Genomic DNA, 23,145 nt, shown 5'->3' on the forward strand with positions numbered 1-23,145 from the left:
GGCTATATTCTAGGGAGCCATGTGGGGGGAGATGGCCTTGGATGCCCTTGATGATATGTAAGCAGTGATGTCACTCAACCTTGTACACTTTGGCTATAAAATGATGGCCCTCCTAATGAGAAAAACACGAATTTCTATGCTATGTGAAGCTCCTCATCATGCTGCCATTATGTTCCCTTAATCCTTGATTAAGTGCTAGTTAATTATCTTTTTGCTCATGTGACCACCATGGATTATCTTGAACCACCATAGCTCATTTATCATCCCTTGCTCACATTAAGCTTGCATTATCACTCATTATGCTTTTCCCAACATGGTATTAGAGCCATGATTATCCTTAGGCATAGTAATTAACCACATTAATTAGATTTCTCATTTTTTCAAGCTTTCCATTAAAGCTCCAACTCACCCCCTGCTGGTTTTTTGCTTCATACGAGCTCTATAGTCCATCAAATCACAAGCTTTTTTATTCAAAAGAAAGCTAGCAGCCGGCTCCATCGATGCCTAGCTCCATCACTTGCGTGCTGAGTTGAGCTTCTTTAGAGAGAGAGAGAGAGAGCACCGATATCACTTGCATCAAGAGCTCATCAAGAGTATGTTCATGTCTCTTTACCTTGGCATACACTCACCAGGGATAGAGAGAACATCCTTCTACAAGAGTCTTATAGCTACCTCTGGACTGATACATTAATGTTTGATTTGTAAGTATATGGATACATTTCAAAAATCTGAACCATTCTCCCAAGATGAATCTGCTAGAGCTTTGATGGCAAGTTTCTCATCACCACTTCAATGCCCTTTGCACTGACAAGAAATCTATGGTCTAGAGCTCCCATGGTGAGACTATATATACCCCCGTTTAAAGGCTCCACATAGTCTTCTCTCAAAGGTTAAAAGCCTTGGAAAATCTCAAAACTCTCCTTTGCATCTTCCCAAACAGAGTCATCAGCCTCTTCTCGCTTAGGGAGTTCCTAAACTTTCAGGGTTGGCTTTGCCTCCACAATAGTTGTAGCATCATACTTTACTTCCAAGTACTTGTCTGATGATGAATCCCACTCTTGGACATCCATTCCATTGATGATGCCAATGATACCTTGATATGCAATATTGTGTATGAAGAAAGTAACTTTGAGATCCCTTGTATCTTGTTACCAAAGATGTGCAAGAAACCATTAAACTGAAGCAAGATTCTGTCGTAAATCATCCACTGTGATGCAGTCTTTCAATCTTTACAAGAAAATTATGTTAATGCCTTAGATCAATAATAGTTTGTAAGATTTGCTCTTGGTTTAATCTTGGCATATTCTGCCTGTAATCCAAGTGTTTTGTTCTCTGCAATCTTTCTTGGTAAATTGTTTACACAACATGGATTTCTTTCAAGAAAACAGTAAAGAAGTGATGAAGATTGAAAGGTTTAATTAAGAACCACTCATCATTGTTGCTTCAAGATTTGATTTATGTATTGTCTTTCATTTCTTTATAAATCTGCACCAAGAAAATTGTAAAGAGTGAGTAAAGAGTACTCTATACAGTAACTTTGTATAGATATGCTGCACAATTGTATAGAGTGAGTACTCTATACAGTAACTTTGTATAGATATGCTACACAACTGTGAATTACCCCACTCTACACAACATATTCTGTAGAATCACGCTTTGCACTATAATCTGCTCAAATATGGATCAGAATTGTAAACTGCACCAAAATCTGTATAGAATCTTCAATCTGCACCAATTCTTGATAAGAACTGCACCAAAATTTGCATAACAACCTTCAATATTTTAAAAACTACCAAGATTCCATAGAACTAGGCAAATGTAGAAGGAAACTAAGGTTTATAAATAGATTTGATAATAAGAAGCACTAATCAAGGAGATTTAGCAAGAAATTTCCAAGAAAAGCACTAAAAAAAAGGTTGAAAACCTTAATTCTTAAATCAAGATTCTCTCAAAGCTGTGCAGGAATTAGGGTTTTTGAAATTTCTAATTAGTATATACCCAAAACAATTATCATTAATCCCATTGCTAATCCACTCAAAACAAAATTTTAAAAAAATAAAAGCTATGTAATTGTATTAATCCACAAATGGATTAAGTACTAATCACTTCCTAATCAACATATCAAGATCTAAGCCAAGAGCCCTGATACCATTGAAAGAAAGCTACACCTAAGATTAGCGTGAGATTAGCCTAGCTTAGGATGATTAGCCTAAGATTAGTCTTGACTAGAGAGAAAGCTAACGATGTCTAAAGGTATCAAAAGATATCTAAGAGCATAAAGGTTCCAAAGGTATTTAAAGGGTACAATAATCCTGAGACTAGTGCCTTTATAGTACCAAGGCCCTCATGCCCTAACACCACCTGTGTAAATGCCCTTGAGCCCATCCCCCATGTGCATGAGTAAGCTTAAAATCCCTTTGTTAGAGAAATTATCTGTGTTAAACTTGTTATTAGTGTCAACCTTCTTAGTATTGTTGCTATTGTTGTTGTCAAAACAACACTGTTGTCAACAACATTATTCTTGGACTTGCTAAATGGTCTAGAAAAGAATCCATACCTCCGAGGTTTAAACACATTAGGTGGCTTGGGGTCCTCTTCTTTCTTCATAATTTATAACTAGAGAGATAGTAGAGCTGGGGGAAATAAGAATGAAACATGTTAACCTTCGCTAGATCTCAAATGAATTTCTTCTTCTGCTCCTTCTCATGAACCTTCTCTAAGGCTTGAAGCTGAAGAAGTGTAAAATTTATCAATATAAGGAGAGACATTATCTTTCTCTAAAACTAGCAAAGTATATGTCACTGCTGTTGTCTAGCTCTAGCTTTGTACTATGGTGGTAAGAAGTTATTTTTTATGAGCCTTTGGAAAGCTTGCCAAGTGTCGGGTTATGTCTACCCTTCTTAGTAATATTCTACCATAAAGCGGCACTCTCTGCCAAATGATTGCCAGTGCACTTGATCTTATCCCTTTTAGAAAGATTTCTCTCCTAAAAAGTAATTATCAAGCTGGCTAAGCCATAAAAGTACAACTCATGTATCTTTCTTCCCATCATAGTTATGTAAAGTAAAAGCTTCATGGCTATTTTTACTCTCCTCTCCTTCTTGGAAGCTTGTGCTTAAATCAATGCCCCAATCATACAAAATTGGCAGAATAATATCAAATCACACGGCCAACCAAGATAACACTAAGTATGACACCATACTGAGTGTTCGCATGCTATATGCAAACCATCATCAATGCAGCACTTCGATTGGCACCATCACACTTCTCAATACATATCTCACAAAACATTAACCATGTCAGTTAAAATGATTAATTACCTCAATCCCAACATGACAACATAAATAGGCACAAACACATAATAATACACTAGCTCTATATTTACCATGGAGTTAACCCATAATGCTAATAACACTAGCATGGCCCCAATACATATATGAATAACACTAAGTTGTCACAGTATGAGGTGGTCTCACCCATGATACCAACCAATCAACATGGTACAATGGTCACCCATGCATCCCATAAAGGGATGAGTCCCTTTATGGACTCATCAACACTAGCATAGCCCCAAATAAGTATTTTTGCTAACTGTAGGGAGAAAACAACATTCTAACTTCTATGTTACTTTTATCCTTAGAAGCAATGCTCTTTGTTGTCATTTCTATAGGACATATTCTCTTCTTATAACATAGAATTTATATCAAACAAATCCTTTTCTCATAATAGATTTTCTAGATATAAGCCAATTCGATTGATTGTGGGACTACATCATACTTTCTCACAATGGTAATAGATGACTATAAATATAGGTCTTTGCTTAAGTTGCATCGATCTAAACGGACTCTGGATAGAGGATGTCTTACTTATAAGAGTGCTTGAACACAATGAACTCGATGTTGAACAAAGGTTGCCAAATTAGCCTATATATAGGGCCCAAGGTTGGCATGGACATAGGTGCCAACCCATGACTTGGTCCAAAATGACCAATCGACCATATCATCTCATTGGGACTATATTAAACTAAAAATAGTTTCGATAGGAACTTTGCACATCTCCCATGAACATCTTAGATTGTCTAGACCATTAAACAAGCCCTGCAACTTAAGAATAACATAAGAATAATAACAATATCCTAAGAACACTGTAACAACTTGTAGATAGTGTGTTCTCGATTTGCTATCCAATGCTCACTACTAATGTGGTCACATAGCCCACACAAGCATGCATCCTACTTCGCAAAGTGCCAAGTCGCTACTATAAGCATCTAAAAGTTGACCATATGAGAGACACAAAACTATGTGTGCTACCCAAATTTATAAAAAAAACCTTCTTATTCAATCTCTATAGGCATCTTAATAATATAAGCTCAAGTTTTAGCATTATTTGCATCAATTGTAATGTTGTTGTGAGCATAGTTTTCAATCTTCTTAGGCACTATAACAACCACCTTTCCTCCCTAATAATTATCATTATTTTGCTATCCTAGCACGTCGTCTTGTTCCTTAGGTGCGCACTATAACAACCACCATTCCTTTTGCTCCATGATAGTTATCATTATTTTGCTACACGAGCACAACGTCTTGATGTCCCTTTATTGCTTATTGGTGGACTGCCAGATGGCACACAATCGGTCGATTTGATTGCAAATCCCTCTTCTCCCCATGATAATGACTAGTCATCAAAATGCACATAAAAATTGGTTTTGAATTTTATGTATAATTTGTATAAGAAAGTTATTGATGGATGTGTGAGTTGGATCGTGTTACTAACATTAAAATTGAATAATACTAATGTGATATTTTATATTTCAAATAACATAAATAAATACTACAGTACATTCATAATAAGGCAATTTGTGTCCCTCACTCTTTCTCTCTCTCTCACACAGAAAGGTCGCTATGGCTCGGGACGGGCTTTTCGGCGACCTCCCGCCTCTTCTCAGTTCTGCGGACGCTGCTGCACCAGCTTGCCCTGCTCCTGCTCCTGCACCTGCACCTGCACCTGCACCTGCACCTGCCTCTCCAACCCACACCACCCTAGCCCCAAAGTCTGCCATCAAACGTCCAACTGAAGAAGACGAGCACGGTGAAGGTGAGCACCTCCGATCTCGTCCTACTGTCCTCTGGGAAAAAAATCTCATCTAAAAGGTGACTGGTTCCTTGTGATACAATAAAATCGAAGAGGCTAAGTCAAAGGTTAATCATGTGCAATTCGGAACGTAATGTCCAGGGGGTTCAATAAAATTGAAGAGGCCAAGTCAAAGGTTAATCATGTGCAATTCGGAAAGTAATGTCCAGGGGGCTCGAGGGTGTCAGAGGTGAACCTTTTAGTGGGCTTTGAATATTGCTCATGAAATTTAAACAGCGAGAAAGAAGTTGAGATTGTACACGAGAGGTATTTCGGATGGTGATATGATGATGATGGTGATGGTGGCCGTGGCAGATGATGATGGTGCTGCTGGCAGGCACCAACTATGACAACTGCAGCAGTGGTGGTGCGGCATATATGATGATGCAGCGGCAGTGATGCCGATGGTGATGGTGATGGTTGATGATGATGATAATGGAGGATTACTTTAGAGTGCATCTCATAGACAAATAGAAGTCCTCAAGAGAATAAAGAAGTCATGGAACATTGAGAATAAGGGGATGTGTGTGGCCTGTAAGATTAACAATGAACCAAGTTTTACGACTGCACTCTTGGGCAATCGCTTATATGCATTTTGCAAACCTGAAAAATGCTTGGTCCTTACAGGTGCAAAGCGAGTGCGTTTCAAAACAACGGTGGATGCAAGCTCATTGCAAATTGCAGATGCAATGCGGAAAATTGCTGCCCACATAGGGAAATCTGCCAAGTTTAGTAAAGCTTCAAAGCTGGCTGTGCAACTGGTGCGATCGGGAAGTCTGACCAGAGATACATCTGATTTGTTCTTTGAGATACTTAGGGCTTCCATGGCATCACCAGTTCTGGCAACCGAACCAGCCCTAAGGCAAGACTACCATGAGCTCTTTTCTGCAGTCTCTGAGCAACTTGAGGTAATCAAACATTTCTTATGACAAAATAGAGAAGCTGTTTTTGTTATGCTTTCTTAGTTTCATCACTAAGTGTGTGTTAATCTTGGATTAGCGTGGAACCTTTGTGAGTATAATCTATTTGCTTTGTAGTGTTTTAGCCCTCTTCAACAAGGAAAGTTGCAGGTCTGGATTTTATGGGCGCAAGTTGCAAATGACTTCTTTACAGATGATACTTTCGTGGTGGGTAAGAGACACCTGCACTTTCATTTCCTGTTTTTTTGGAGAGTTATATATATATGTGTGTAATATATACACATACATTTGAACATGTACTATACATATACATAGGTACACATACATGTACACATGTATATGTGTAAGTATATACACATATACATATACTTATATGCATACACATATATACGGTTCAATACACATACATAAGCATAAATGGATGGTATCCAGTAGGCATATGCTTAGCATTGTAGTAGGCAAATTCGACCATAGGGATGTACCTCTCCCAAATAGATGGTCTCTTGGAAACAATTGCACGAAGCACATCCTCCAAAACGTGATTCATCCTTTGTGTTTGCCCCTATCAGTTTGACTCAGTGTAGTCTTTGCCAGAAATGTCCAGTAAACTCTTAGTCCCTATCACTCACAATATCACTCACAATATCCAAAAGCAACCCGTAAAGTCTAAAAAGTTGATTAACAAATTGTTGCGCCAATTTAGTTGTCTTTATGGTCGATCTAGTCGTTAAAAATCTAGCCATCTTGTTGAGTTGATCAACTACTACACAGATAGCATTATGTCCAATGCTGGATCGAGGTAATTCCCCTATAAAGTCCATGGAGATACTTTTCTATTATCTACTTCTATTATCTACTCGGAATATCCAAAGGATGTAACCATCCTCCAGCTCTAAGGTGTTTGGTCGTATTCACTTGACAATGAGGATACTTTATCACACAGTCTTGGTGAGACGGCATCATGCATGTCGTGGAGAAAGATAGCCCTATGACTTTTCTGCACACATAGTCGATCTGATATAAGAGCCAAGCACTGTGAACTGACATGGTCTACCAGCTGAAAGCGCCTATGTCTACTGTGTAGCGAGTTTCTTCTGAATCCGCGTACTTGTGGTGCATGTCTTGTAGACCAAGCTCCTCTAGGCTTATCAAGGTCGGATATGGGGTGGTGATGACTAAAGTAGGCCCTTTCTTATCGAGTGCATTTGCAATCACATTTGACTTCTCGGCAATTTATTTGTTTATTCCACCAAATTGCTTAGAATTCAGCAATCATTCACGACGAATATATTCATTCACGACGAATATAATGCACAATACTGAAGAAGATGTACAAAAATAGAGAGAGAGAGAGAGAGAGGGAGAAGAGGACACAGTATTGGGTCCCAAATACCCTCTGTAGGGCCCCCACCATGAATGGTGTATTTGCTTTATTAGAATGATGTAAATTTGAAAATAAAGACTGAATCTTGACCTGCACTTTTCACCTTGGCTGGAGCACTTCCCCTTGGCTGTCCTGGCCCTTGGAATGCACCACTGATTGTGAATAATGAGATAGCATGACTGAATTCCACTTTTGGGTATTTATACCCCTTCCTTAGGCTGGTCGGCTGACCCAAACAGGGGTCAGCCTGTTGATAAATCTCACGACCAGGTCCTTGAAGCAATAAACTGCTAATAAAGCAGCCTTTTCACATTGTTGGGCTGGGCATGCTTTGGATGGTGTCCAGGTTGCTGTCCCAGCCTGCCCATGGCTCTGGGACAGCCTCTATTGCCTGGCCGCCTGGCCGGGCAGGGCCTAGAGGCCTGTCAGCTGTATGGCTAGGCCCTCTTGGGCTGGCCGATAGCCTGCCCAGCCCTCTCTAGGACGGGTGGGAAGCACATAGGGCCCTTGTGGCCCCCTTGGGGTGGCACAAGGCCTACCCCTTGCCCAATCAATGGGATGGAACATCCCCTTCTTGGGGTAGCTCTAAGGGCTAACCCTGTACTACATGCAAACTACATGCAATTCCTACATATGCCCGGCATCCGGTTGCAAACCAGATACGCAGCTCATCTGACATCATTCTGGAGGGAGACTCACAGTATGGACTGACACTGCATTATGTGCAGGACAATGCACAACTGACCTCGGATGTTTAGAGTGGAACCTTGGTTGACTTGTCCCCGACTGGGCTCACATGGGACCTGTTTCCACTCCAGATCTTGCACCTTCTTGTTCAGATATGTTTACAGGGCATCCAAGTGTGGGATGCATGTGCAAAGATGTCACAATAGTTTGTTGAGAACCTTTCCAGATTGTATGGTGTTGGTGTAGGATTGGACTATGGCGGTGGGAGGCAAGTATAGGAAACATGAAAGCTTAAAAAAGATAAACCTAATCTAAAGAGGAGGATGCATGAGAGACTACATCTTTGCAAGTGTTGTGTTTTACATTAAAATGATGGTCTTTTCAATAGGAGCCCTTACGAGGTGTGGCCATAGGTTGCCACCACATATGCCACATGTCAAGATGAGGTGCCAAGTGTCCACTGTTCATCGAGGTGTCTCCTTTACACAACATTGCTTACATAAGTCCTTAAGGTTGTTCCCATGTACAAAGAACTCTTACACACTTAGCGGTTCTCACACACAAGAACCGCTTTATTTAAGGCCTAGTTTACACACATTTATACGAAACTCCTTTTACATTGATTTTCCCAACAAACCCTCCCTCAATGAAAGGGAGGTGTGAGCCGAAGTCAGCCTATACAAGCCCAATCTAGAGCTGACAGAATTCTGGCAGCTGCTGGATGTCAAGCCACACAAGCAATCTCCAAAAGTAGCCTCGAACCGGATCCTCCTTTAGCACCTACCTTCTAATGTGCTGCAAGCTAGGATGAGACCACGAACAAAGCCCTCCCAGAATTGGAACTTTGTAGAAGAGTGGCAAGGGGTGGAGAGGTTAAAGTGGATGATTGACTTGCTCCATCACAAGCAAGGGAGACATACGGAGTATGACGGGAAAATGTGTGTATAGACGAGACATAAAATTACTAGATAAGCCTAAAACCCAAATCACTCGAGAGCTGAAATGCCTACAAGATTTACCGCACCCCAAGGAGATACACTGGGCTGAACAAATTCTTGCTCCAAATATTGCTTCAATTGTTACCCGAGCTCAATTACTTCTAGAACGACCATCTTGTAATCTCTTTTCATAGTCGATTGGGCTCAAGGATCAAAAGTATCTCACAATCAACCTCACGAGTCAGGGGCATTTCACATAAATTTTAATGAAATATGTAAGCATACTCACTTAACCATTCAGGTTCCTTCGTATCTAACTCTTTGCTTGTTTGATTAAGCTTGTAACAACATAAATTGCTTGCTTCTTCTTGAGTCCCTTCAATAACTTAGATGGCTTAACAAGTTGCAAGGTGGGGGCTTGTGTTACTCCAATCCCTTGCACCTTGTGTAACATGCAACGGAAGTATTCGTAATTAAGGATCCTATCACACAAGTCTCACACCGCCTTCTTTATCCTTTGTTTGGGACTGTTTCTAGGCTATGTATGAATGCTGTAAATGAATGAATGTGTGCATTTTACCTTCACCAGATGGCTGTAGCAAAATGATGAAGAGATGAATGCTGAAAACTGGTTGTATGCAGAAAACGCAAGGTTCCTTGATGGCTAAATGCTGTGTACTGCTGTGTTTTACTGACGGAGGTTGAATGCTCATGTGTTGATGCTCCTATGGCTGTAGGATGAAATGCTTGCTCCAAAACGCTGAAGACTGATGTGATCTATGGCTATAGACTGAAAATGCTGATGCGCCTCTTGTTGATGGCTGAGATAGATGATGTATGAATGCAAGTGAAGGCTATTTATATGAACAAGGGCTGGTCGGCCAGCAACTAATGCTGGCCAATTGTTGGCACGGTCAACTCCATGAAAGCTTTGGGAACTTCTGAAGCACTCAACTCGTCCTCCTCCTGGAGAGACACACATGAACCTTAGAAATTGGTATGGGATTTGAGATGGACTATCCTTCCTCTTGGAAATTATTTCATCCCTTGATGGACTTTTCCATGCATATTCATGCTTGTATCTGGCTCCATATGAAGCCCTACATTGGCATATCTTAGCAGAGATTATTCAGCATTTTTTCTACCATTTGGGTATTTTTAAGGCATTTTATAGCATTTTTTTGCTACAGTCATGCTGTCGGCTTGCTAGCTGGCTGACCAGCATACTGAGGTAGTATAAAAGGGCTGGCTCCCTTTTCCCTCAGATCATCTCTCTTTTGAGCTTCTGCAGTGATAGGCAACATCTATAGGACCTCCCTCATGCTGCTCCACATGATGTACTACCTTTTTTGGTGATATTCAGCAGTGATCTTCTTTTCTCCTTTATGCTTGCTGTCCATATACAGTGTTGTACAGTTCTTGCAACATTTCTTTGTGGGTATCACAGCATAGTACCCATTCTTTCACTCTGTTGGTATCACCTTCAAGTCTGGCTGTGTCACCTAGGGATCATTCTCTAGAATCTACTCCTTGCTTGGGAACTTTGTCTAAGTATCCACATTGGCTACTTGGACCAAATGCAATAGGATGTCCCAAAATTGACCTAGACTAGGCCACAAAAACACCCTCTAAATTGACTAAATGGTAGAGAAATGTCCATGTTGCACTGTCAAAATGTCACATGCGGAAGCTTTGGGAGCTTAGTCACATAGAAGCGCGTTTCTTGGCTGAGAAACTCCGAAATAGCCGAAACGCCAGAAACGCGTTTCAAAAATAGGGATTTTTTTTTGTTTCTAAAAAAACAAATTATCTTTTAATTTTTTTTAATTTTTAATTTTTGTCTAAGTGTTTTTTAAAAAAAAATGTTGGGTTTACACACACTCTCTCTCTCTCTCTCTCTCTCTCTCTCTCCGTGTACAGCCCAAACATCCTCTCTCTCTCTCTTGCATGCGATTTGCAGTCACCTCTTCCTCTTCTTCTCCTCCTCCTCCTCCTCCTCTCTCCCCCAATTTCTCACAAATTTCCCAATATTCCCAATTTCTTAAATTCTCAATTCCCCAATTTCTCATAAATCCCCAATTTCTCACAATTGCCCAATTTCCCAGAGTCACAATTCCACAACTCCCCAATTGTCCAATTGTGACCACAATTGCCTAAGCTTTTACCATATTTTAAGTGCCTAGCTAGCATTAGGTAGGCCTACAAATAATCCTACAAACTACAAGTTCTAAACCATTTTATTGTATTTATATAGAAAAATTACGGAACCTCCACGTTTCTTAGCTGAAAGACAAAACGTTTTATCCTGAAACGTCAAAAACCCCGAAACGTTTCTGGTGACTATGTCTGGGAGTCTTCTTTCAGTCCTAAACACCATCTTGGAACATGCTGATGCGGAACGCAAACAGAAGATAGAGAAGGGAGGGAGGGAGAGATAGCTGAGTATTCAGTATATTCATAATGTACAAAAAGTTAGTACAAGTCCTACAGCCATTGGCTGTCTTGGAAAAGGTAGAAATACCTAGTCTAGTCCTGCTCTAGTGACTAAGTCTAAGACCCAATCCAAGAAGGTTACACTTCTGCTGGCTCAGGGAGGTTTGGGCATTATAGATCCAGTCGATCAGAGTAGAGCTTTATTGGGGAAGCTTATCGTTCGGGGGTTGCTTCCAGGCGTTGAGCCTTGGAAAGAGCTCCTCTTGCAGCGGTTGCAGGCTCGGGCGTCCCCAGCAGGGGGCACTTGGGCACCAGAGATTCGTTGGATCTTTATAGAGATGAGGAGGACAGGCCTCAGTAGAGGATGGGAGGACAGATTTGCTTTGAGTATCCTGAGAGCTTGGGAGCTGCTGAGACCGGGGCTCTCTCAGCGACCTCCTTCTTGTGTTGAGGAGCGGGCCAGACAGCCGCTCATCTGGAGCCCAGCGGTTCGCACAGAGCAGGGTCATATGCTGGGTTCTCGGCCTCGGCTAGCCTGGGGGCCTTTAGCGGCAGGCCCAGCTCGTAGTTTTGGAGACTGGCAGGCCTTCTGCAGTCTACCAGAGGAGATCCAGGTGGAGAGGCTGAGTCACTTCAGAGGGGGGTTGATTATGAGGGATGATATTCAGGAGGCACTCACAGAGGAGTGGTTCACGCCTCTCGAGCCAGTGGCCCCACGGTGGATGGGAGCCTTTACACAGTTGGAGATCTTGATTGCTGTCAGAGCTTGCACTGAGGATGGCAGTTGCCTCTACTATGAGATTTAGGATGAGGGCAGACTCCAGAGAGTGGAGGTGGAGTCGCCTTTGGTTACAGAGTGCACCTTTCAGAGGATTCGGGTAGTGGCCGCCGCTTCTCGGAAGTGGCATATTGATCCCGACCCTGCTGATGTGCTCCCGGATTGGCGCATATGGGCATATGCAGCGCGCCCCTTGGCCCGGCTACAGTGGGACCCCGGGGAGTACGAGTGGCATGATCCTTATGCATCCCTTGAGGCCAGAGAGATCACCTTTTTCCAGTATACTGTTCGACTGGGGCGACATATTTTGACGGCGAGGAGGATGGTCTCTCTAGCGGCAGCGGGGCATTGGCGACTACAGGGACTCTCACAGGAGTTCCTGGAGGATTTTTGGGCTCGGCTTTGGGCTAGTCGACAGGCCCGCAGGATCTCGACTTTTCAGTGGCTGGTCGCCCACAGGGGCTCAACAGTTGGTACTTGGCTTGTTTATAGCGGTCTTCCGGCGGCCTGCGTCCGATGCGGCCACCCTATGGAGACACAGAGACATTGCCTTTGGGATTGCCCTCAGGCGCAGCAGATTTGGCTGCGGATGCTGCGTATTCTGGTCCCCCTCTCTCCAGAGGGTATATTTACGTGGGGTGCCGCTGCTTGGTCGACTTCGTCAGGGCTTGCTATGGGCTATGAGATGGAGCAGGGCAGTCAGGCCATCAGATTTATTAGGGGCCAGCCTCGCTTGGTTCCGGCACGGATTTCTCGTCCGCTAGCTGGACATAGGAGAGGGATTTACGATGGGAGCTCCTCAGCAGCCTCACCATCTGGTTCACCTGGAGGGCTCGGTGCTTTACGGCCTTTGAGGGGAGATTGGAGCCACCAGCAAAGACTGTACGGGGGATTTGGCAGGAGTTGATCCACACCCTGCGAGGACAGTACGACCGCATCCGGGGAGACTCGGATGAGGCGATCTTACGGCGCCAGGTCTTTCACACCACTTGGCGCTGTGGTCCTTTCTACCCTTACACACGGGATCCCCCCGTTGGCACTACAGGCCACCTGTTTGGCTCTTCCCCCCCCCTATTGTATGATTTAGCCTCTTAGTTCTTTGTACTGATGCTTGTATTTTGCAGCACCTAGGGAGAGTCTCCCGGGCTGCCATGCTGTATTCACTGCTCTGTCTCTCTTATGAGCAGGCGAGATCTTTTGTAGCCCTACGGGCGTTTTTTATATAACTAATGAAAGGATCTTTTCTCGAAAAAAAAAAATCTAATCATCAGTAAGCGTGGCCTTTTACACATGTGGAAGCTCTGGAGTCTTCTTTCAGCCCTAAACACCATCTTGGAACATGCTAATGCAAAATGCAAACAGAAGATAGAGAAGGGAGGGAGAGAGAGCTGAGTATCAGTATATTCATAATGTACAAAAAAGGTAGTACAAGTCCTACAGCCATAGGCTGTCTTGGAAAAGGTAGACATACCTAGTCTAGTCCTATTCTAGTGACTAAGTCTAAAGCCCAATCGAAGAATCTAATCATGGGCAAGTGTGCCCTTTTATAGGGCTGGAACAACCTGCATGGACTGGCCGACCTGCTGTCGGCCAGGTCCAGGACAAATAAATCATTATCATATTGCAGCTGACAGAGAAGTACTCCATCCAAATCTGGCTGAGCCTCCTGTCCTTTTCCACAAGGTTCTCCTGTTCCAAACCTAGCAGCACAAGCTCCAATCTGTCTTAGTCTGGTTCTTTATCTGTTGCCCTTCAGGGAAATAGCTCTGGAATAGCCTGCACATGTCTTGCACAAGGTGTGCACATGACAGCATAACTATGTTACTTTTTGTCTAGATCAACTTGGTGCATGATTTATCTGCTAGGAGAAACACTTCTGCATAAGTATCTCAGATTGGTATCAGAGCAAGATTTTTGTCTGGCTAATTCAGATTAGTGTGCGTTCAAATAAGCTTTTGATATAGGCACTCACTGTTATGGTTGTCTTCTTTTGTCTCAGTTTTCCAAAGCTGCCAGTAGGGTAAAGCAAGATGTTAATTTACTTCCAGAAGCAACTTCAGCTGAAGATGTCTTTGACACAGTAATCAACAGTGAATCAGCATCATCAATTAAGAAGTCAGATCAAGAACCACAAGCTGGTGAAGCTTCTAACAGCTTAATGCAAGCAAAAGAAGTGGATAATGATCCTTTTGGCCTGAATGCACTTTTGTCAAGACCTTCCAAAAAGGAGGAGAGGATCAACAGAAGGAAAGAGGAAGAGGCTGCAAGCAGGAAGGCTCAAGAGTATGAGGAAAGGCTGCTGCGAGAACGGAGAGAAGCTTTAATGGCATGCTTGGAAATTGCTGCAGGGCGTTACAGGCTGACGTGGTCAGAACTTAAAACACTTTGTTTCAACTCTGTTCTTGAAGGAATGTTTAGAAGCCTTACGGTATATTTGGTCTTCTTGCCACAGGGCTCAAACCATCATAGATATATTGGTAAAGCACGCCTTTGATAACATGTCGAAATTTACAGTTCAACAGAGGGATGCCATTGAGAAGCTATGGGGTTCAGTAAAGGACCAACAAGTCAGAAGGAAGCAGGGTAAGGGTGCCACTGGGAAGCTGGATGTGACGGCCTTTGAGCGGCTGCAAAACCAATATTCACAAGCCAAGATAAGCATACGCCATTCGGTAGGGGCAGATGGAGACAGAGGTGCAGAGCAGTGGTTGGGGTAAAACCAAAGGGCAGACAATTAACAAGGAAGAGATCTGAAATTAATAGCTTGGCCAATGGCTTTCAGTTAATCTTTGTTGCCATTCTCTTGAAGAGTTGAAAGGCTCAAGGGACTTTTTATGTGCCAATTTTGAAAAACATAGGTCTTTATTCTTAGATATGTCAATGTGCTTTATGCCATAAGGTACATAAATTATATTTAGCCTTGATATTGTGCAAGTTGAGTAGTGCAACCTTAGGTTTAAAAACGACTTTTGATGTTCCACTTTGTGTGGTCTTAAGAGGCTTCCTAGCTTCTCAACCCTTTATTCCTACTTTTAATCGACAGTACTTAAAAAGTTGAGGAGCACAAGGAAGTGAGAATGACTGGGATAAAGGGGTGCTAAATATGGCAGCATCGATGAAAGTCAACTCCATGCAAGATGCACTCGCATGCAAATTTGTTGCCGTGCCAAGACGACTGGTACTCACATGTCTGCATATGATGATATTTTTAGTGTCCTTTTTTTCTGGGGTATCCACAGAATGAGTGCTGCCTTAGTGGTGGGTTGAATCTTTGGAGTCCTATTGGATAGTAATGCATAATAAATTTTTGTAGGAAAAGCAGTTTACCTTGCTGCCTACATAGATTTCTTGAAGTCATCGCATTCAAGCTTCACATTGTCAACATTTCTTGTTTTCCATTTGCCTTTGACAAGGACCCATTGCAGTCTTTCCAAGGCATGAATGTTTTGGGTGATTCTTGAGTTTAGCTGGAATGTTCTTCTAATTTTCAGTCTTGAAGTGCAATTTTAATTTGTATTGTTATACTCCACCTGCTGTAATTTCATCATAGAGGGTAGATTGGAAAATATAGGGGGTAATAGGATCTTCTGGATATAGAGAACCATCAATCCATAGATCAATAGGCATGAATCTTTTGGGTGCTTCTGGAGTTCAGCTATAGGTTTCTTCTAATTTTCAGTCTTGAAGTGCAATTTTAATTTGTATTGTTGTATATGAAATGCTTTGCGTGAACCATGATGATCAATTACACAAATTCTATTTACGCCTCCACTTGTCGTAACAGACGGTAGATTGGAAAACACAGGGGGTACTTGAAGTAATAGGGTCTTTTGGATATAGAGAAACCATCAATCAATAGACCAATATTTATCTTCCATATGAAATGTTAAATTTTCTTATATCAATACATCAATGTGAGAACCAAGATGACAACTACATCACGAAAGACCATTTACTTCTTCAGATTTTATCATAGAAATTCGATCACATGTGCATATAGATATACATGCTATGTTTTCAAGTTATATAGAATGTGGGTTTTATTGTATAAAAATAAATAGAGCAAAGTATGAAATAAATCTTTTATAAACAAGAAAGGTAGGCTAACCATGAACCCTTATTGTTTTTTAGTAGGCAAAATTTGGAATGTTACAAAGGTCCTTTAGCAAAGATAGGTCCAAAACTTATCTTTATTGGAAATTGTAACAAATAGATTGCATGCATGCTCATATTAATTCTAGTAAAGAACAAACAGATTGCATACATGTTCATATTAATGCTAGTAAAGAACAAACAGATTCCATACGTGTACATATTATATCTTGTAAGTGTATATGCAAATATTAAAAGAAGTTCAGGATGTCAAATACATTGGATGACAACAATACTATATATGATTCCTATTGATCTTAAGAAAATCTCCCTTTTGCATGCACATGATAGTATGTGCATGTTTTTTCTATGATGAAAGTTAAATGTCACCATTTTAAACACGTGCCATGCAAGGTAATGGACAAGCCATTAGATGAGCCTTACAAGTGAGCCACAATGCAATAGTTGGAATGAACACAAAGCATAGTTGTGTTTTCCTTTACCACAATGCAATAATTCTAATTTTAGTGTCAACTTGTTGAATTCACTATCAAAATAGTGATCCCCCACGTAGAGAACATTTGACACTCTCTAATTATATTGCACAAATTTAGCCAGTGTACAAAAGACGGCTAATCAATTTTGTTCCACCATTGGACCTTCACTTTCACAAATCTCAATGTAGATTCATTCACAAGTGCGGGTAGGTGAGGTGGCTTTGGTGGCCTTTTGATTGGCCTCTCTATTATTCTAAGAGTTGGAGCATGATTATTATCTTTGATGCACTTGATAGTGAATGGTCTTATTCAAAAGCCACCTAGTCCAGAGAAGCCAAATCATAGTAGTGTTAGTGGGGAGAGCACTGGGTTTGAGTTTCCAATGATGCCAAGTATGTAATTGTGGTGATGATCATGTGCCCATGTGCATGGGACATATGCACCATGTGAAACTCCTCTTGTAGGAAATGTCTTCCAATACATCATCGTTTTTGAAGAGGTCTCACATGTTTATAGACTTCTCAATTTTGAAAAATGATGAAGGATTTAATATTAATGCTTTAATTAAGTAGAATTTATATAAATTTTGAAAAGCCCTAAATTTTCTAATGAATACTTTCTTTGTTTTGGTTTTTGCAAGTGCTTAGTGTTGATGTTGTTTTTGTCGATTTGACGCAGGTAGGTGATGGAGAAAGTCCTTTCTTCAAGTCGGCTGCTCCTTTACGAGTTGGCTATTGGCACACAGAGCTGATGTATGTGTGGTTTGTTGGGTGCTCCTTTACGAGTTGGCTATTGGCACACAGAGCTGATGTATGTGTGGTTTGTTGGGTGGGGAGGCACACAATTGTGGAGCGATGGTGACTAGTAGTGTGTACTCAGGCAGTGGGTTGTCGTGGGAGAGCAAATGGAGCAATGCTTGTAGTCAACGATAAGACAAAAACGAGGCAATCAAGTTACATGGCTTTGTATTAAAAATTTCACGATAAACTACTTTAGTCATCTTTAACTTGATCTTATAAAGTTCTTGGCTTTTCAATATCCCCTCTATGCAACTTTCTTTGTGCTCTGGAGTAACTTATGCATAACCCATAACTGTTACCATGCATCTAATGCCAGGCAATGTAATAGGCAATAATAGTTGTAAATTTTCAACTTGCATGCCTTCTGGGTAAGTTTGGGTAGAGTCCTGACTATTGGGTTGACCCTATGTCAATCTTGTGTAAAGCCTTAAAGCATACATATCCTACAAATATCTAGGGAAGCAAGGCACACTCTTCCACCATACTAATTGGGGGAGCTATGCCAAATCTCTATTGCAATTAGAGGTGTGCAAAGCAATTACCTTAGATAGGGGAGTAAACTTGTTGAGATATTAAGCTCAACTAGTGCTACAGACATTAATGACCCACCTGGGCATTAACTTTTGTACTTAGGTCACTGTCTGGATTAGTTAGATTATGGGTGGTTTAAAGGTTGTGTGATAGTCCCTTTGTACTAGAGTTAAGGCATAATTATAGCTCCTATAGTATGAACTGACCTTTATATGTTATAGTAGGAGAGTGATTTCCCTTATATTATTTATTCTTATCTCTTTATGTTATAGTTATAGATAAGAGAAGAGAATAGATGAAAATTCAGCTATCCCTCTCTCTTATCTCTTATGTGCTTGTCAACTCGTGTATGCGTGTTTGCTTACAAGGAGTTTAGCTCATCCTCTCCTCTACATTCTTCACATGGTATTAGAGCACCGATGGTTTGTGTGAAGAGCTCAAGAGGAAGTAGTACACGGGTAAGGATAATTTCATCTCTTTCCCGTTGATTTGGAAGCAAATCTTTGTAGCTGCTGTGCTAAGCAAGAGCAACATCAGGCACATTGTCACATCTTGAGGTGCATTTTGCGATGAAGCAAGGGGAATTATTTTATGTGGGTGATGTACGTAGGACCCTCCGGATTCCATAATTTGGATTTGAGGCCATTTCGGGCCCTATTTTAGCTATGCAAGTTTTTTGTAGGTACTCTGTGAAAGTGTTAATTTTGGCTGTGTTTGCTTAATTTATGGTTTGGTGTAAAGTTGGGACATAAATTTGGTTACAAGGATATTTTGTATAGAGAATGAGATTTGTAAGTTGTTGGTTGATGTATGTTTGTGTAATTATCTCATATATATAGTTACGATATAATAGGTTTATAGTACCGTTGTGTTGGTGATTGCACGCTTGCAGTAAGTGTATAAGCTTTTGCAAGCACTATTTGGTAAGTTGCTATAGGTAAAGGTGTCTACTCACAGCTCATCGCAAATTGTGAGCGAGAAGCTTGACAAGAATAATTTCCAGGCTTGAAAAATGAGTATAACTAATTTCCTTATGGGAAATGGATATTGGGAGTTTGTCATAGGTGATGAAAAGGAGCTAGAGATTGCTAAAGAAAATCCCTCCCTTCAATAGGTGTAGCCATATAAAGCATGGCATGAAAGAGCCATAATAGTGTTGTACTAGTTGTTTGTTAGTGTGACACCCTCTATGATTGTATATATTATAGGATAAACAAATGCCCAAGGAGGCTCTAGACACCTTGATGAAGATGTACTGTATAAACACTCAAGCTCGAAAAATGTAGCTAAATCAGGAGTTGCATAATGTGACCAGACGGAAGTTGAGTATAAATGATTACTTGTGGTAAATTTTTAGACCTATATTAGAGTTTGAGAGAACTTTTCTAATTTTTGGGAACTGATTACTCTCTTTATCTATGAGAAGATAAATATTGGGGGAGGTTCATCCTTTAGAGATTTCCATGAGCAAGCCTTCTACTCAGACATTGGTAGAGATAGAGGCATATTATCATCTAGAGGAAATGATGATGATCGATTTAGAAATCAAAACTAGAAACATCAATAACAACAAGAAAATCACTCATACAGGTGGAAGAGGCCACTCTAGAGGTAGGGGGAGCCAGAGAGGCCAAGGTGTTTGGCAAAGAAACTAAAATAGTATGGAGTGCTATTACTATAGTAAACTAGGGCATATTGTAAAGGACTGGTATAAAAAGTACAATGATACAAATAAAATACAAATAGCATGCAGTGCTATTGCTATAGTAAACTAGGGCACATTGTAAAGGACTAGTATAAAACGTAGAATGATATCAAAATTGGAAAGTTGTAGTGAGGTAACTATGCATCATTAAGTAAACAGGGTTATGAAAAAAGTGAACAAGGTGGTGACACAAGAAGTGAGCAGTGGTTTATGATGCATCTCATGCTCAGTTCCATGACACAAGATGTGTGTTAGGATCAGGAGATATTTGGTATGTGGATTTTGGCACCTCTAAGCATATGACCAGTCATGGTGAGTGGTTTTGAGATATGTAGAAAATAAAAAAACAAAGGTATGTAGGAACATGTGATGATACTACATACCCCATTGTGCATGTTGGTAAAGTGCTATTGTCTATGTAGGATGGAATGACATATGTTCTTCATGTTCCTAATATTACAAAAAACCTGGTTTCTCTTGGACAGATGGTTGAGCAAGGTTTGCAAGTGAGGTTCAATCCTCAAGGGTGCTTTGTTTTCGGAAGACTTCAAAACTAGTACTGTTTGGTTATAAAGGGTAACAAAAATGGTAGGATGTTTACTTTGGATGTTAACATGTTTGAGGTGAAGGCTTTAAAAATTAGTACCGCTTGGTTATAAAGGGTGCTTTGTTTCCGAAAGACTTCAAAAATTAGTATCGCTTGGTTATAAAGGGTAACAAAAATTACAGGATGTTTACTTTGGATGTTAACATGTTTGAGGTGAAGGCATCCATGTTTACGCATGGGACGTGTCATCACAAGTATTGACATAAGGCATAAGTGCAGTTTTCATGTGACATCTGAAGTCTATACAAGCCCAAAATATTATTGCAAGTTTGCCAAAGTTTAAGGTTGACAGTATGCACAAAGTATGTGAAACATGTCAGCTTGGTAAGTAGGCCAAAAACATGCTTTCCCACATGAAAACTATGTCAACGTAAGGTCATTGGATGTTATACATTCTGATGTATGGGGATCGACCATGATTGTAACAATTATAAGTTGTGGTACATTCATTGATTGATTCCACTAGGAAAGTGTGAGCATACTTCATGAGGGAGAAAAGTGAGATATTTAGTCACTTTCAAAGGTTTAAAGCCTTGGTTGTTGAGAAGGAAAAAGATATGCAGATCAAATGCTTAAGATCATATATAATAGGGGATAATACTTATCTAATGAGTCCAGTGCTTTCTTGAGAAAGCAAGAAATCAAGAGACAATTCACACTCTGTAAAAACAGAATGGTGTTATAGAAAGGAAAACCAAGAACATTTAAGAAAGGCACACTGTAGAAAGATACTCATGCCTTAATGTCTAAAAATAGAATATATTGGATTATTTTTGGGCCAAGGTAGTAGAAAACTGTTGTCTACGTTATGAATAGGACCCCCACAGCAGCTATTCATGGGATGACGCCTGAACATAAGTTTACAAGCATAAAACTAGATGTGTCTCACTTGAAAGTGTTTGGATGTATTACATATATGCATGTTCCTGATAAAGTGAGAACCAAGTTAGATCCAAAGGTAGATAAATGCTTCTTCATTGGTCATGCTTCAGAGTAGAAAGATTAGAAAGGCTATAACCCTATCACTTTTGAGATTTGAGTAAGCAGAGATGTCGTCTTTAATGAGCTGAGTAGCCAGTATACATCGGTGAAGGAAATGAAGATATAGATGTAAGAAGAAGTAATAATGTTATCCCACATGTAGAGTAGTAATCATAGGTGCTTAGTGGACTTGAAGAGTTATCTAGTAGCCTCTAGTAGTGGATCCACTGTTAGTCCATGGCCAGGCAGGTTGAGGACAAATGCAAGAGGAATGTAGATGCATCATCGTGTGGTGCTATAGGTGCTTCTACACTTGTAAGAAAAGGTATATCAACCTTTTGTATTGTAGGTGTATCATGAAAAGGGAAGAGGGAAGAAAAAGATAGATTAACCTTTTATGCCTGATTTGTCTCTGCAGGTCACTCTTATGTGGATGGTGACTCTACTAGCTGCAAAACAAGCAGAGCCCTGATGTGAGGAGCTTGGCATTTTGTCAGTGGTGGTTAAAGAGAACGAGATTGTTTTGAGGACACCCAGGAGTGATCCAAGTGTAAGTAGATCTACTCGGGTTAAATACCCTATTAATAGGTTGATATGATGATATATAATCCATCACTATGCTTACATGGTTAAAAAAATACATGAGATAGAGTACACTTGTTTTGAGTAGAAATTTGGGAAAAAAGAGAGGAAAAATACCATGGATAAGGAGATGGAATCATTGGGTACAAATGTGACATGGGAATTAGTTCCTTTTGCTAAGAAGGCAATTGGATGTAAGTGGGTGTACAAGGTCAAGCATAACTCAAATGGATCTATGAACATGTATCAGGTAAGTTTGGCTACCAAGGGTTGAGAATGGAAAATGTGAGAGTTATCATTACTATGGCTGCAAAATAGGGTTGGTCTTTATATCAGATGTATGTAAAGAATGCATTCTCATATTGTGATTTGTAAGAAGAAGTTCACATGATGTAGCCACTAGGTTACGAGAGTGATGCGTATCTAAATTTTATGTGTAGGTTCACGCAAAGCCTTGTATGACTTGAAGTAGGCACCCAAAGCATGGTAAAAAAAGATCGAGGAGTATCTTGTCACCATTGGATTTTAGATATCTAATGTAGATTTTTTACTTAATGAGATAGAGGGATTATGCTGCTAGTCATTTATGTGGATGCTTTGATTGACACACATGATGTCATGATACTTTTGAAGGAGAAGTTTGAGATAAAAGATTTTGGTGAGCTATGGTATTTTCTTGGTATAGAGATGGTGAGATCGTGTGATAGCGTTTTGTCTTGGACATGTTGTCCAAGTATGGTATGATAGGCTATAAACCTATTTTAATGCCATTGGAGTGGAATACTAAGCTTTTCATAGATACAAGTGAGCTTTTGGAGAATCCAACTATGTACAAGTGTATAGTGGGTAGCTTGATCTACATTGGAGTGGAATACTAAGCTTTTCATAGATACAAGTGAGCTTTTGGAGAATCCAACTATGTACAAGTGTATAGTGGGTAGCTTGATCTACATGACCATTATTAGGCCAGATTTGAGCTATATTGTTAGACTTGTGAGTCCATTTATATAGCTCCCCAAGAAGCCACACTTGGAAATGGCTAGACAGATGCTCAGATATATAAAGTCCACTATTGATTAT

The 23,145-nt window shown here is 40.6% G+C and overlaps 1 protein-coding gene across 3 annotated transcripts; it reads left to right on the plus strand.

Moving 5' to 3' along the window:
• Positions 1-4,891: 4,891 nt before the first annotated feature.
• On the plus strand, positions 4,892-15,334 carry LOC147632034 (nucleolar/coiled-body phosphoprotein). Of its 3 annotated transcripts, none has more exons than XM_086808616.1 (6): positions 4,892-4,980; positions 5,011-5,094; positions 5,758-6,038; positions 6,168-6,257; positions 14,270-14,637; positions 14,723-15,334. In XM_086808616.1, the coding sequence occupies exons 1-6, from the start codon at positions 4,902-4,904 to the stop codon at positions 14,985-14,987; spliced, it is 1,167 nt and encodes a 388-aa protein (XP_086664742.1). In that variant the 5' UTR covers positions 4,892-4,901; the 3' UTR covers positions 14,988-15,334. The 3 variants fall into 3 exon arrangements, with proteins under 3 accessions (XP_086664742.1, XP_086664741.1, XP_086664743.1); XM_086808617.1 differs by lacking the exons at positions 4,892-4,980; positions 5,011-5,094 and adding exons at positions 5,104-5,198; positions 5,267-5,664; XM_086808615.1 differs by having other exon boundaries at positions 4,902-5,094.
• Positions 15,335-23,145: the final 7,811 nt, after the last annotated feature.

This window comes from Cibotium barometz, chromosome 14 (genome assembly GCF_041138505.1).
Source record: "Cibotium barometz isolate CiBa-2024 chromosome 14, ASM4113850v1, whole genome shotgun sequence".
NCBI classification, from domain to species: Eukaryota; Viridiplantae; Streptophyta; class Polypodiopsida; order Cyatheales; family Cibotiaceae; genus Cibotium; species Cibotium barometz.

What these genes read in the sequence shown, in the direction of transcription:
- LOC147632034 (XM_086808615.1), top strand. Translation starts at nt 4,902, where the DNA reads ATGGCTCGGGACGGGCTTTTCGGCGACCTCCCGCCTCTTCTCAGTTCT. An exon ending in AGAAGACGAGCACGGTGAAG is followed by an intron (nt 5,095 to 5,757) that starts GTGAGCACCTCC and finishes TGGTCCTTACAG; the next exon opens with GTGCAAAGCGAGTGCGTTTC. An exon ending in GGGCGTTACAGGCTGACGTG is followed by an intron (nt 14,638 to 14,722) that starts GTCAGAACTTAA and finishes TTCTTGCCACAG; the next exon opens with GGCTCAAACCATCATAGATA.